This window comes from Chinchilla lanigera, unplaced genomic scaffold (genome assembly GCF_000276665.1).
Source record: "Chinchilla lanigera isolate Chin_1 unplaced genomic scaffold, ChiLan1.0 scaffold00017, whole genome shotgun sequence".
Classification (NCBI taxonomy): Eukaryota; Metazoa; Chordata; class Mammalia; order Rodentia; family Chinchillidae; genus Chinchilla; species Chinchilla lanigera.
This window is the reverse complement of record NW_004955418.1, coordinates 793,531-807,702: the sequence shown is the minus strand read 5'-3', so window position 1 is coordinate 807,702 and position 14,172 is coordinate 793,531. Positions and strand designations below refer to the sequence as shown.

Here is a 14,172-nt window from a genome sequence, read left to right as displayed (position 1 = left end):
ATAATTATTTCATCAATTAAAAATAAAACTAAAAAAGAGAACATTGTCTCCATAACTGTGTTCTTTCCCATGAAAAAGCACTTGTTAAGAACATATTAATGAGATCAAACACCATCCACCTGACAACTTTCCCCACTTACTCATCCGTTTTCCCACTCATGTACCCATCCGCCCAGCCAGTCACTCACCTTCCTGCACACCCACCCGTACCTTTATCCCAAACACTGTCCCACATGCCAACCACTCACGGTGTTCCCATCCTTACCTATGTGTTTCTTCACACGTCCATGTACTCACCCATCTGCCCGTGTTTGTCTATCCAGCCATCCAACCCTCCTGTTGAACACTGCTGCATGTTGAGTTCTAGATTATGCACTGGAGATTCATGGGGAACAAGATAACAACTCCTGACCTTGTGAAGCTTATTGTCTCCTGGAGGGACAGACAGTAAATGATTGCACCATCAAACACCAACCATTCACACATCCACCCACCCACTCCTTTATCCCTCCGACAAATATGAACCAAATACCTACTTTGCCCATTAGCTGAAAGGGAGCCCCCTCACCGCACACACATCGCTGGAGCAGATGGTGACTTCTTTGACTCTTTACTTGAACTCCTCTTTTCCTCTCTTCCAGACCCTTTACAACTCCATCAAGAATGAAAAGCTGGAATGGGCTATGTGAGTAGTGCCCCTGGGCACAGGTACGGGGAGAATGAACCGGGAGTGGGCCTAGCTGGGAGTGCTGATTAGTCATGCTGACCACTCTCCATGGTGCTGATCTCTCCCAGTCTAGGCCCCTGACAACCCGTGCACAGCAGGCCAGCATATCTCATTGAGTTCCCTTTTGGGTCCATTCTTGATAAACAGTGTATACTGTTTACTTTGCTATCAAATAGACTGAACTGTGAATTTAGTTCCATAATATACACAATTGGTTTTCTGTGCTGAGGGCATTGCCAAGTTCCTAACAGTGACAGCTATTTCCCCTTTAAGAGGTAGGCAGGCAGGAGGCACAGGTCCCCTACAACCCTGAGAATATGGCTATGTTTAGGAGGTAACTAGTCTTGGCACTGGGGAAGGCAGCTGTCACTTAACTTTCCCCATGTGGTTAGTGAGGTCTGGAGGTGCTCAGGTGTCTGGAGAGAAGGGTGGGGACCATGCTGGTCTGAGAAGCTGTGAGACACTCCAGACGGAACCCCTCCCTGCTCTGCTTCCCAGGGCAGCCTGTGGCTTTGGGTCTGTGGAGAGGCTTAGGGGCTCCATTCTTCTGGAAGGGCTGGACTTTTCTTCCAGGGCTCCATGGTGAGCCCAGACTTTCTGGGCTTCGCCTACTGACCTGCCCCTGCCAGCATGTTGAGGTTTGTGCTGCAGCTTCAGCCTGCCCAGGGGTTAGTGCCAGTGCCCACCCACATTGGCTCAGAGAGGGTGGTTGATGAGAAAGGACGTGGTGGTGTGGAGATGAGGCCTCCCTGGAGGTGGTGCTCAAGCCTGGTACTTTCCTAGCGATGAGGATGAGCTGAGGAAATCCCTGTCTGAGCTGGTGGATGACAAGTTTGGGACAGGCACAAAGAAGGTGACACGGATTCTGGATGGCGGCAACCCCTTCCTGGATGTCCCTCAGGCTCTCAGCGCCACCACCTACAAGCACGGCGTGCTGACTCGGAAGACTCACGCCGACATGGATGGCAAGAGGAGTGGGTGTCAGGCTGGGGAAAGGGGCATGGGGAGGGATGCTGGCTCAGGTGCCCCCCTCGGCCACTCCCTTGGGGTGCACATACAGGTGGACACGCAGGGGAGGCAGGGTAGGAGACACTGGAGAGGGTGTTTGTGGCTGCACTACCTGTGCCTCCCTCCCCAGCACCCCGTGGGAGGCGTGGCTGGAAGAAGTTCTATGCAGTGCTCAAGGGGACCATCCTGTACCTGCAGAAGGTGAGATTGCCCCAGAGTCTTTCGGAGGCAGGACCAGCTCAGTCCCATGCAGCCTTGCCTTGTAGTACTCAGGGGATCTTGGGCAGGACCTGGAGCTTGCAGGGGGGATCTGGGTCCTTCCTCCCTCAGGGCCCTGACTTGGGTTCACTCAGGCCTTTGAAGGTTTGGGAGGGGTCTTTGAAATGTCCAGCAACATTGGATAGTGTGTCAGGCCTCTAGGACAGATGGGTCCAAGAGAGTGATCCTCGTTTGGGAGGAGGGAGATTGAAGGACAAAGGGGAGGGAGTGAGAGAGTGGAACATGCGGGGCAGAAAGCTAGGGCCTGGCGGTGACAGAGCCCCTGCTCCTCAGGATGAGTACAGGCCTGACAAGGCTCTGTCGGAGGGTGACCTGAAGAATGCCATTCGTGTGCATCATTCTCTGGCCACCAGGGCCTCTGACTACAGCAAGAAGTCCAATGTGCTCAAACTGAAGACTGCTGACTGGAGGGTCTTCCTCTTCCAGGCCCCGTAAGTAGGATTCTGAACCCTTTGCTCCTACTCAGCTCAGTCCCTGCAGCATGGACCCTACATGCAGCCCTCTCCTGGCAGTCAGGGTCCACACCTCACCTTTCCGTGCACAGCAGCCACAGAGCTAGTGTGTCCACTTGACACGGTCAGCAGCTGCTTTGGGCCTTCCAAAGTTTGGGCCCTCAGCACTCAGTGGAAACTGGTTAGCAATGCAACCTCCTGGCCCCACCGTTGACCTACCAAATCAGAACTTCAGGATGGGTCTCAGCGACTGTGCTGTCACTAGCCCTATCAGGGCTGCCCACACATGCCAAGACCCCCGAGGGCTGGGAACAGTGGACTCTTTACAAATCATCCTTGACTTTAAATCTGTGGTCCGGTAGGAAAGATTCTGCCTGCAGCTGACCTGGACTCTGCTGTGCTTCACATTTCTGTGACTTGAAATTGGGTTTTCATGTGTCAGATGAACTTAGAAGGAGGGAGATGGGTAGGTGAGGTTGGAGATCAAAGTGTAAGGGCTGAACAGGCAGCTGGGGTAGGATGGGGGGCTGTGGGGGCCGCCACTTGCCCATTGCTCCTGGTCATCCTCTGAGCTCGAGGACTCCAGGGCCGTCAGCTCTGTCGGCATCCATCCACCTGCTCCATCACCCTGGCCTCCTTTCCCCATCTGTGAAAGTGTGAGTGCCCTTCCTGTGCCAGGCCTAATGCTGGGTACTACGTGCTGGGTGTGTGTGTGGGTATCAAGTCCTATTGTGAGAAACCAGCACCCTCCCCTCCCCTCCTGTCCCCAGGAGCAAGGAAGAAATGCTGTCCTGGATCCTAAGGCTCAACCTGGTGGCCGCCATCTTTTCAGCCCCAGCCTTCCCAGCCGCTGTAAGCTCTATGAAGAAGTTCTGTCGGCCCCTGCTGCCCTCCTGCGCCACTCGTCTGTGCCAGGTACAAGTTCCTGGGTTCATGATGCCACCACCCAGGCTGCGGCCCCCAGCCTAGAGCATCCACTTGAGAGCACCACCGGGCCCTGGGCTGAGGGACACCAGGGAAGGGCAGATGTTCTTTTCCATTCCATGTGCCCCATCCCCACTTACAGGTGGGGGGACTACGGCCATGTGTCACATGGAGGCCAGCTATTACGTGGCAGACAGCATGGGGTCATGTCCCTGCAGTGTGGATGGGGGTCCAGTGTTGTTTGCATCTGGGCCTAAGTGTGAGAGGTTGTGTGTGTCATGGGGTGTTAGGGACAGGTGGGGCATGGGTGCCCTCGGCCCAGTGCTCTTTTTATTTGATTTTACAAAATATTAACACATTAACTGTAAAAGTGAGTGGGGTTCATTGTGATATTTCCATACATGTGTACATCAAGCATTGGTCAAGTCCATCCACTCTCCAACCCTCTACTCCTCCCACACTGTCCGCCCAATGCTCTTCCCATTCCTTAGGCAACCCTCTTTCAGTTTCTGCAAATTAGCAGTCACATGCAATACTTGTCTTTCTGTGTCGAGCTTATTTTGCTGCGTATGACAGCATTTCATTCTTCTTTATGGTCGAATCAGACTCCATTGCATATATTTAACACCATATTTTCTTTATTTGTTCACCTGTTGCTGGGCACCTAGGCTGGTTCCACATCTTGGCTTTTGTGAATGGTGCTGCAATAAACCTGGGGTGTAGGGATCTCTTTTGCATGCTGACTTCATTTGCTTCAGGTGTGGGGTGGCTAGTAGTTCTAGTTCTTGTTTTTTGAGGCACCCCCGCACTGTTTTCCATTTTGGCTATACTAATTTAATTCCCACTAACAGTATACAGGGGTTCCTTTTTCTCTACATCCTTGCCAGCTTTTGTTATTTTTTGTTTTTTAAAATAATACCCGAAAATACTGTTTTGATGTTCTCACTTATCCCTGGATGTTTTATTTGTAGCCCTTTGAAAAACCCAGCTCATCAATACTTCAGGGTTTCAGTGTATTTTGGAGAGGAAAGGATAGAGGGTGGGGCAGAGGTGGAGAGGCAGAGGGAGGGGGAGGCACTGGACTTCCTGTCTGTCAGCCCCTGGCTCCTTCTCCTTTGTGCCCCTGTCTCTCCTGGAGCACTGGAGCCTCCATATCTGCCCAGAGCATCCATGTGCACACGCACAGAAGTCACACCTATTCTATGCACATGCACGTGCCACTTAGGCACACACGTGCACACGAGTACACACACGCCATGCACTCACATCCACACACAGGTCCGCACACGTGTGCATGTGCACACTGCACCAAGGGGCCTGGCTGTATGAACTGTAGTGGGTCATAGCTTGTCTTTGGCTGTGATCCTGGATCTGTGACTGTCATGTGCATCTGAGGTGGAATGTAAGAGAATGTATGTGTCCTGTGGAGTCAGAGGTAACTGGGTTCAGGCTGATGCTTGGCCCAGTGTGTCTGTGTGCATGTGAGAGTTCCCGTGAGTGAGGGTGTGCCTGTGGAATGGAGTGTGTCCAAGCACATACTAATGGAAGAGTGCCGGGCATGGAGGAGAGAGAGTGCCGGGCATGGAGGAGAGAGAGTGCCGGGCATCGAGGAGAGTGGATGCCCCTAAGAGCGAGGGGCGGAAGGAGCAAGGTGGGAGGAAAAGGGAAGGTATGAGGAGCACTTCCACGGGTGCAGAGCCTGGCTTTACCTCTATGGGTTCGAGAACATGAGACTGCCTCAGTGTCCCTTTTGTGAGGCATCTCCTAGCAGTAGGGGTTAGAACCAGCCCCCTGACCTCGAGTCGGGCCTTACCGCCCTGTCTTTGCAGGAGGAGCAGCTGCGGTCCCATGAGAATAAGTTGAGGCAGGTGACCGCAGAGCTGGCCGAGCACAGGTGCCACCCAGTGGAGAGGGGCCTCAAGTCCAAGGAGGCGGAGGAGTACCGGCTGAAGGAGCACTATCTCACGTTTGAGGTGGGCCTCCAGTGGGTGCATCGCGGGGGTTCAGGTTGGGACCAGAGGAGGAGGCCAGTTCCCCCTCCACCTCCCTCCACCACCATCCTTCCCCAGCCAGGGGCTCCTCGTGTGGGAGTCCCCTCGTGTGGGAGTCCCCAGAGGCAGGTGTAAGCTAAGGATGAGCCATGGCTTTCTGTGGGCCAGTTTTACACAGCCCATCTGGTGATGGTAATCAACAGTTGCACCCCCGCCTGAGTCTCCAGGAGCGCTGGGGGCTCCAACAGAAACAATAGCTCCTTTCCAGGAGACTTCTCCACCTTCACCTCCTGTCCCAGACAGACCCAGCTTCTTTAGAAGATTTTACAAGTAGCCACAAAACTCTCAAGCCCTGGCCCCCAGCACCCTCTCGCTTGGCCTCACTTTCCTCTTGCACATCTGTTCAGCAGCAGAGCAGTGTGGGGCCCTGGTCTCTCCATGGAGCTCTGGAGGCCTCCGTACCTTACTCTCCCTTCCCGTCATGCTGTCGTTGTCTACCCACTGCCCTGACTCTCCTCACAGTGCTCTGCAGGTGGGGCTGAGCAAGCACGGCCTTTGTCAGAAAGGATGGGGCGCCAGGTTGTCGGGGAGGAAGCATGCGTCCATTTTGGACTGCCCTGCAGAGGGGTGGGCAGACAGACAAACGAGAAAGTGAGACTGAGTTGGGAAGTCCTCAGAGCAGGGGGGGCAGGATATTGCCAGTCTCAGTCTCTGCAGCTCCACGTTGACTTGTAGGGTAGGGTATAGAGGAGGGTGTAGGGTATAGAGGTGAGTGTAGGGTATAGAGGAGAGTGCCCAAGGCAGACCTGACCTTTTGAAAAACAAAGCTTGATCGCGCTTTGAAGTCTGCTCACATCTACTCTCTGTAGCATAAAAATAGTGATGGTAAAAGCCACCATGACCAGCCTTTTGCTAAATACTAGGCCTGATTCTCATTTCCTTTTTATTGACTGAGTTCATCCTCATACCAACTCTGTGAGGACTGTTTTGCTATCCCCATTTTATTGGTGGGGAAACTGAGGCTCAGAGAGGTTACTTGAGGTAACCCAGCTAAGAAGTGCAGGAGCCAGGATCCTAACTTAGGTGACTGTAGCTCCAACACACCGTTCTCAGTCTCACCGGGCTTAATGCCGGGGTGGGTGGAGGTGAGCAAGAAAGGTCTCGCTCCGGTGGCAGAGCCAGGGAGAGGTGTCCCCTGACCCCTCGTCGCTGGTCCTGCAGTGTGCCAGGCTCTCCTGACTGTGGCAAGGCTATGAAGTTGAGGCAAGACCACCAGCTACTGCTAAACCCCTCTTCTAACATTAGCACTGTCAATACCCTCCTTTAATCAGGTGTTAATAGTTACTTCCCCAACCCCTCACCAACACTGGGCTTGTCAAATGTTTTAATCTTTGCTAACCTGACAACTTTAATAAACAGTGTCTTATTATTAGTATTTTAATTTAGGTTTACTTTTTTTGAATTGTGGCAAAATATGTAACAGAATTTGCTGTCTTCACCATTTTTAAATGCATAATTCAGTAGTGTCTGTTCACATTGTTGTGCAGTCAGTGTGCAGGACTTTTTATGTTCTCTAACTGAAATTTTGTACCCACTAAACAGTAACTCCTGTTCCCCTTCCCTTAGCTCACAACGACTACTATCTAATGTCTAATATTCATCACTAATCACAAATCTAATGTCTACCTCCGTGGTTTTTTTTTTTTTTTTTTTTTGTGGTACTGGGGATTGAGTCCAGGATCTTGTGCTTGGTTTCTCACTGAGCTATATTCCCAGTGGATTCATTTTTTGAGACTGAGTCTTGCTAAATTCTTCAGGCTATCTTCGAACTTGGGACCCTTCTGCCTCAGGCTCCCAAGTAGCTGGGATTGTAGCTGTGTCCCCCTGTACCCAGAGTTTTTCCATGATGTTGACTGCTCTTTGGGCCTTATATATGTGGAATGATGCAGAACTTGTGTTTTTGTGATTAGCTTACGTAAGGAAGCATAATGCTAAGTTGCATCCATGTTTTAGCATGCTTCAGGAAAATCATACTCCATCATACACACATAGTGATTCTGTCTTTCCATTCATTAGTTGGTGGACATTTGGGTTGCTTCCATCATTCAGCTACTGTGAGTCCTGCTACCATGAACATGGGTATACACATATCCCTCAAGATGCTGCTTTCATTTCTTCTGTATATTTACCTAGAAGTGGTATTTTTGGATCAGAATGCAATTCGATTTTTAACTTTTCAGAAGCCATCACTGATTTCCTGGCAGTGGCACCATTTTTCATTCTCACCAGCAGTGTGCAGGGGTTTCAAGTTCTTTACCTCCTCACCAGCACTATTCTGCGCTGTGTTTTGATAGTTGCCAGTGTGATGGACGTGAGGTGATATCTCTGTGGTCTTGATTTGTATTTTCCTAGTGATTAGTGATGAATATATTTGAACACATTCGTTGTTCATTTGTGTATCTTCTTTTTGGTGTATCTTCTTTGAAGAAATATCTATTCATGCCATTTGCTCATTTTTCATAATTTTTTTGTTGTCTTTTCGAGATAGGGTATGGCTATATAGTTCAGGTTGGCCTTGAACTCACTATGTAACCCAAGCTGGCCTCAAATTTATGGCAATCTTCCTGCCTCAGCCTCTGGACGCTGGGATTACAGGTGTACACCATCATACCTGGCTCATTTTTAAATTGGGTTGTTTGATTATTATTTTTTTTGGTGTTGAGTTACAGGAGTTCTTTATATATTTGAGGAATCAATCCCTTACCAAATACGTGATTTCAAAATATTTTCTCCTATTCTGTAGGTTGCTGTTTAACTCTGTTGGTTCTATCCTTTGATGTACAGAAGGTTTTATGTTTTGATGCAGTACCATTTATCTATTTTTTATTTTTGTGGCCTGTGTTTTTGGGGTCATGGCCAAAAAAATGGACAATTTTTCACATTTTTCAAACTTGGAAGTAAACTTTCTGTGCTTATCCCTTGCTTATTTTTATTGAACAGTTTATTTCCTTTTTATTGATTTGTGAGAGCTCTCTGTATGCTAAGGAGATTAGTATTTGACTCTAGAAGATACCAATATTTTTTCCAATTTTGTTATATGTCTTTTGACCTTGTGTTTGGCCTTCTTTCTACCCTTTCCCCAGAAAAGCCGTTATGAGACCTACATCCATCTTCTGGCTGTGAAAATCAAAGTGGGCTCAGATGACCTGGAGCGGATTGAGGCTCGGCTGGCCACCCCAGAAGGGGAGGACCCTTCTCTCCGGAAGACACACTCGAGCCCTGCCCTCAGCCAGGGCCACGGGCCTGTGACTAGCAGCAAAGCCGCTGGGCCTGATACTTAGCCAGTGTGAATGTGCAGGCAGATGCCCCTGGAGGGGTCCGTGAGCACAATTCTGGCCAGTGGCTGCTTGGACCAAGTTCCACAGTTGACAGGCAACCAGACGGGTGTGGAGAGGCCTGTGGGCCAAGGAGATAGAGATGCTACTCGTGGCGTTGGGCCTCTTGCGTCCTGGGCCATCTCTGGCCATCGCTCTCTCCCCAGCCCCCATTGCCTGCCCCACATGGGGCCTCATTTTGTAGGCCAGGGCATAAGTGCTCTAGCACCTTCTCACTGGAGAGACTGGAAGGGCTGCCACTTCCCCAGGCCCCTGCTTCTTGCTGGCTCCTCTCTGAACTCATCCCCTGTTTGTGAGGTGGGCCTGCCCTCTCCTCCTCCGTCCTCTAAGCTGCAGGTCTGTGCACCAGCTCTGTCCTTGCCTCCTCCCAGCCGCCTCTGTGAGCGGGCGCTATCCTCCTGCCTCGCACTGCAGTGACCCAGGACATGAGCTGCCTCACTTAGTGCCAAGCCGCCTGCACTCACACGTGTGCCCGCCTCTCCTCCCACCCCCTGAGGCCACTGCTGCCTCCATTTTTGTATGGACGTAGACGTATAAATATAAATTATATAGAGAGCAGGAACTCTTTTAAAGATGGTTTTGGAACTGCTGTCATCAGTTAGAGGATGAAATCAGATGAAGAAAAAGCCTGATTTGGGGCTCTGTTGTCTGCCAGAAGAGCTGCCACATGGCCCTGGGTGGTCCTAATGCTCTGGGAGGAAAGATGGAGAGAGTGCTGACCTCCTCCCGCCCAGCCTTTCCCCTCCGGTGGACCTGTGACTCACAACTGTTGTTCCAGTGGGTGGTTTTGGACTAAGCAGAAAGATGTGTGTGCCATCCTCTCTGTTGTAAGGTGTCCTGGGAGTGAGTGGGATGGCCCTGTTTGTACTTAAATCTCTGTTGGTGCTGCCAGGTCTCTGAGCTCCAGAGGTGGCCCCTTGCACAGACCCACTCCGCAGGAATAACAGGCATTCCACCTTGCAGAGAGCTACTGTCAACAAGCCCAAAGATGTGTGATGGAGGAAGGTTCTAGAAGCCATTAACTCTTGGTCTTGGGAAAAGGTGGAATGACAAGTTGCTGATTGTTGATGTTTCTTGCATTTTTCTAGGGAATCAAAAAGGCCGAGTTAAGGATATATCTGGGAAGAGTAGACACATTTGCTACATTCCCACCACATACTAAACCTGCATCCCTCAGACCGACAAGTGGTGGGGTGAAGGCACCTCAATGTGGCCCATGAGCCAATTCTTCCTAATGTTTAAATAGATGACTGTAGTTTGGCCAGCAGTTTGGCCTCTGGGGTAACATACTTAGTTAATAAGATGAGCCAACCTCACAACTAAGTACCTAACAGTTACAAGCCCACTCACAGTTATGAAGGGACACATGACTAGGTGGAGAGATGTAGTGATTAGCCAGATTATTTAAGTTGGATCAGCGGAAGTGTTTTATAACCAAACCATCTGGTCCTTTCGTTTTGCTCAAGGGAAGTCAATGTTCATTTAAATGGAATTGGAAAGGCAGTGTGGCAACATGAAAGAGCTCGCTGTGCTTCTCCACGCTGCCTCTGATGTCCTTTGGTGTTTGGTTCATGTCCCGCCCTCCACTTCATGGGGCGAGTGATGACAGCAGAGCGTGAGTGCTGTCGTCCTCACACAGACGTGCTTCCCCAAGCACTAATTGTGCCTCCCGTCAGTAAAGAAACTCTTAGTTCACCTCCTTAATTGTATAATTATTTATTTGTAAATTATATACATGTACTACTGTACTAAAATACTATGTACATTATAAAACATACACAAAAATAGAAATTTAAAAAAGATGAGATGAAAATAAATCTAAATCAAAGTTAATAGTTCTTCCTCTATTCTGATGGACCGTTATGTTCTCACTACGACTTCTGCCCCTAATATACTCATTTTCTCTGACCGTCCAAATCCAGACCCTGGTGAAATGCAGTAAGTGGTTTGCGCCACCTAGTGGTCCTGTGCAGTGACCGCAAGTCAGGACTCCTCTCGGGGCTGACCCTTGACAGCCTTTTGTACATTCTGGCCTTCAGTGAGGATCGAATGCTTGTTGCCGGCTGTGCTGTGGACAGTGTGATGAGGAAAAAGACCAGCTCCTTGTCCTCAGGGGCGCACAGTCTAGTGGGGAGAGAGGCGGGTGGCTACTATTTGGGGTGCTGGGAGAGGCAGAAGGAGACATCGAAAGTGATGCAGCAAAGGGAAAAAAGAACATGGGAGTAGGGGTGAAACCGACACGGGAAGCCACCCAAATGTCCCAAGTGCACTACGCCACATGCTGGCGGAGGGGAATCTGTGTGACAGGGCTGTAGCACTTCCTGAGAGGCCACGTTACAGGTCCCACCAAGGCAGACACTTGAGGGGCAGAGGAGGCATGGTCTCTGGTCAGCGTGCTCTGAGGTCATAGGCACTCCAGTGAAAACACACAAATAGATGACATGGGGGGAAGAGCCAAGGAATTTTATTAGACTGTGGCCCCAGACTACGGGCCAAGCAGGACAGGTGTGACAGAATCCAGGACAGATAATGAAGACACCGAGTGAGCTCATGTGAAGGTCAGTGAGTCCACCAAAGGCCACTCCAGATTAGTTGGGGACCACATGGAGATTGGTGAGTCGGAGTCATGGAGCTGCTTTTTGACTGAAAATGTAGATGTCAATAACTCAGAGTCCCCAAAAGATTAAATGACACTAAAGTGGGTCACGATAAAGTCAGCAGGTTTAGCAAGAGGTCATAGAGTTAGTTAGTTTGGGATCCCAAAGAGGTCAGCGGTCACAAAGAATTATTGGCCCTTAGAAAATTTATAAGCCAACTGAGAGCTGAGGGGCCTTGATGAGACCATAGGTTGGGACTTGAGAGAGGTCAGTGATTTTTCAGGTTTGTGCAACAGTTAGTTCATTATTTTCCTTTGTTCCTTTGTAATAGGTGTTCACCCCAGCATCCCCACAATGAATGCAACGACAAGGGCCTTCTTTTATTTTCTCCATCTTCCCCCTCTCATCCAGTGTTTGCCATTCTGTGTGATTCAAGGATGCAAGGCACAGGATACTGTCAACACCTCCACTGAAGTAGCCACTTACTAGGCATCTAATATCCACAGCAGCCTTTGAGGTAGGTGTTTGCATCATCATTCATGTGGAGAGAATCTCGGCCTAGGAAAGTCACACAGCTGGTGCGGGAGCAGAGCTGGCACTGGAACAGACTCAGCCCTGTGGGTACCTAGGCCCCCTCAATTTTGTATTTCTTTGTTCCCCCCGTCAGTCTGGCCTAAACACTTCCTGGGGCATTCACGAGTGTGCATGTGCATGTGCACATCTGTCCACCCACACAGCCACAGGTGCGCACAGCTCTTCAGAGAGAAGACTTTCTCATGTTCTGGCTGGAACCTACTGGTTCCTGGTGCTGGGCACTGGTTTAATAAATTAGTCAATGAGGGGATAAGCCCGGACCTATGTCTGCTGTCTCCATACCTGGAATCATGTACCTTTCATCAGCGGCTGCAGGTTTAGGCAGGCCCTGCCTGTGAGGGGATACAAAGTCGGGGAAAGAGCAATATCCTGTGGGCTTTTGAGCTGCAGCTGCTTGGTCCTCCTGGCAGCGAGGGTACCCATTACGGTGTCTTGCATGTCCGGACTTTGCCTGTGACGTGCCCAAGACCCCAAGGGTCATCTTGCCGCAGCTGCCCCTGTGCCAACCCCACAGCCCTTCCCTCCTCACCTACCCAGGTCCGGAAACTGTTGCCTCAGTCCAGCCCCGCAGCTCCAGGGCAGGAACCGGGCCCAAGTTCTAGGGCTGAGTTTGAAGCAGAGCAATTTGCGTCAGTCTCTTGGCCAGGTTCCCTAGCAGCCAGGGGGTACACCTTGTGAGTGTTTTGGGAAAGGGAAGGAGGATTGGAGCCTGTCCTGGGAGCTGGGACTGCGGAGATTGGAGAGAGGGTCACTCCCTCCAAGAGACTGCCCGGCCCTCTCCAGCCTTCACTGTGACATCCACTCCCCTCATCTGTCCTCCCTCTTTACCTGGGGGCTAGGTACACACAGTCAAACAGCAGGTATTTCTGATTTTATTTATAATATAAAAATGTTCAAGTGTCAACAGTCAGGTGTTCGGACATTTCAGGGCAGGGTTCCCATTTGTTTCTGTTGAGAATTTTTTTTTAAACAATTGCCTTTTTTTTTTTTTTTTTTGGACAAATTAGCATTGGATCCAGTTTTGAGGGTTGGGGAGGGCAAGACTGGAGAGGGAATGGAAGTCATAGGTGGGTTGGGGACTGGCTGTGAGAAATGGTGTGATTTTATTGCTAACGGGAATAGAATACACTGTGGAGTGGCTCTTCTCGGTCCCAGCGTGACCATGCATCCAATCTAAAGAATCTGAAATGCAAAGGACATGCAGGCATAAAATAGAAAAGACGACCTGTAAACGAAGGTGCTGCAGAGGACAGAGGGCGTCCTGGAGGCCGAAGGGGAGGAGGAGCTGTGAACATTGGGCCCCTGGCAGAGCTGCCCCCTCCCTGGGCCAGGCTGTTGGGGAAACCTCTTTCTCTGTTCTCTTTTAGCAGCTGTGAAGAGCGGGAAGGGTCCCTCCCCATTCTGGTTGCTGTCGCTGGGCCTTTGTGTCTCTCCCTGGAAGTTACCTGACACCACTTCCAGCTCTAAGCTTAGGATCCTGCCCTCTCCGGCAGGCGGCCCGGGACTCCAGATCTGGCCCGGGGGCAAAGCTACTTCTGACTGCAGTTTCTTGCTCACTGCCTACCCGCTTCTGCCCCTGCTTTCCCTCGTCCCCCTCCAACTCGGGACCACCCCCAACCCGACTCCGCGCAGCCCGGACCTCTCCAGGAGCCCCAGAATAGCGTACAGCAAAAGGCACCACAATATAGGTTTCTAGTAAAGAGTCAAAAAATTGGCCCATCTCTCTTTTTTTTTTTGTTTCTTTTTTTTCTGAAGCTGTAAATCAGGATGTTACATATAAATAGTTTCCCTATAAAAACGTCTTTGCCGTTAGCTAGTATTATAAGACAATTTTTGCTAAAATGAAAATAAAACATTTTGTTATACTTTTTTCCTTTTATAGAAAATAAAAATATTTTTATTTCTGTTTTGCCCTCCTCTCTCCAGTCGGCGGTCTCTGTCTCCGGCCAGTGGGGCGCGCGGGCGGGCGGCGGGCGGCGCGCCTAGAGGGGCGCCGAGTCCTGCTTGGCCCGCGCCGGCGGCCCGCGGCTGTGTCTGCTGCTGGCCCGTGTGCTGTGGCTGTCCAGGGAGTAGTAAGTCCTGCTGTCGGCCGCCGGGCACAGCGGCGGCGAGTCCGAGCGCAGCGCGTCGTGCGCGGCGCGCAGGCCGAGGAAAGGCGTGCTCTCGGCAGCCAGCGCCCCGTCCGCGTCGTCCGCGTCGTCGTCC

The 14,172-nt window shown here is 50.7% G+C and overlaps 2 protein-coding genes across 7 annotated transcripts in view; one reads left to right on the top strand and one right to left on the bottom strand.

Annotated features, from left to right (window-relative positions):
- The window catches only part of Psd2 (pleckstrin and Sec7 domain containing 2), a 54,591-nt gene extending 40,848 nt beyond the window's left edge, over nt 1-13,743 (top strand). For 5 of the 6 annotated variants that reach the window (XM_013512924.1, XM_013512925.1, XM_005382051.2 and 2 more), the window contains 7 exons: nt 642-685; nt 1,511-1,701; nt 1,866-1,936; nt 2,288-2,445; nt 3,237-3,381; nt 5,220-5,363; nt 8,525-11,878. In XM_013512924.1, coding sequence (XP_013368378.1) covers nt 642-685; nt 1,511-1,701; nt 1,866-1,936; nt 2,288-2,445; nt 3,237-3,381; nt 5,220-5,363; nt 8,525-8,722 — 951 coding nt within the window. In that variant the 3' untranslated portion in view covers nt 8,723-11,878. Of the gene's footprint in view, nt 1-641; nt 686-1,510; nt 1,702-1,865; nt 1,937-2,287; nt 2,446-3,236; nt 3,382-5,219; nt 5,364-8,524; nt 11,891-13,334 lie in introns of those variants that run through there. The other variant, XM_013512928.1, reaches the window with a different exon arrangement.
- Nucleotides 13,744-13,841: 98 nt separating this feature from the next.
- The window catches only part of Nrg2 (neuregulin 2), a gene marked incomplete in the record, with an annotated part of 245,238 nt that continues 244,907 nt past the window's right edge, over nt 13,842-14,172 (bottom strand). The window contains 1 exon segment of the mRNA XM_013512931.1: nt 13,842-14,172. Within this exon segment, the coding sequence (XP_013368385.1) occupies nt 13,950-14,172 (223 nt within the window).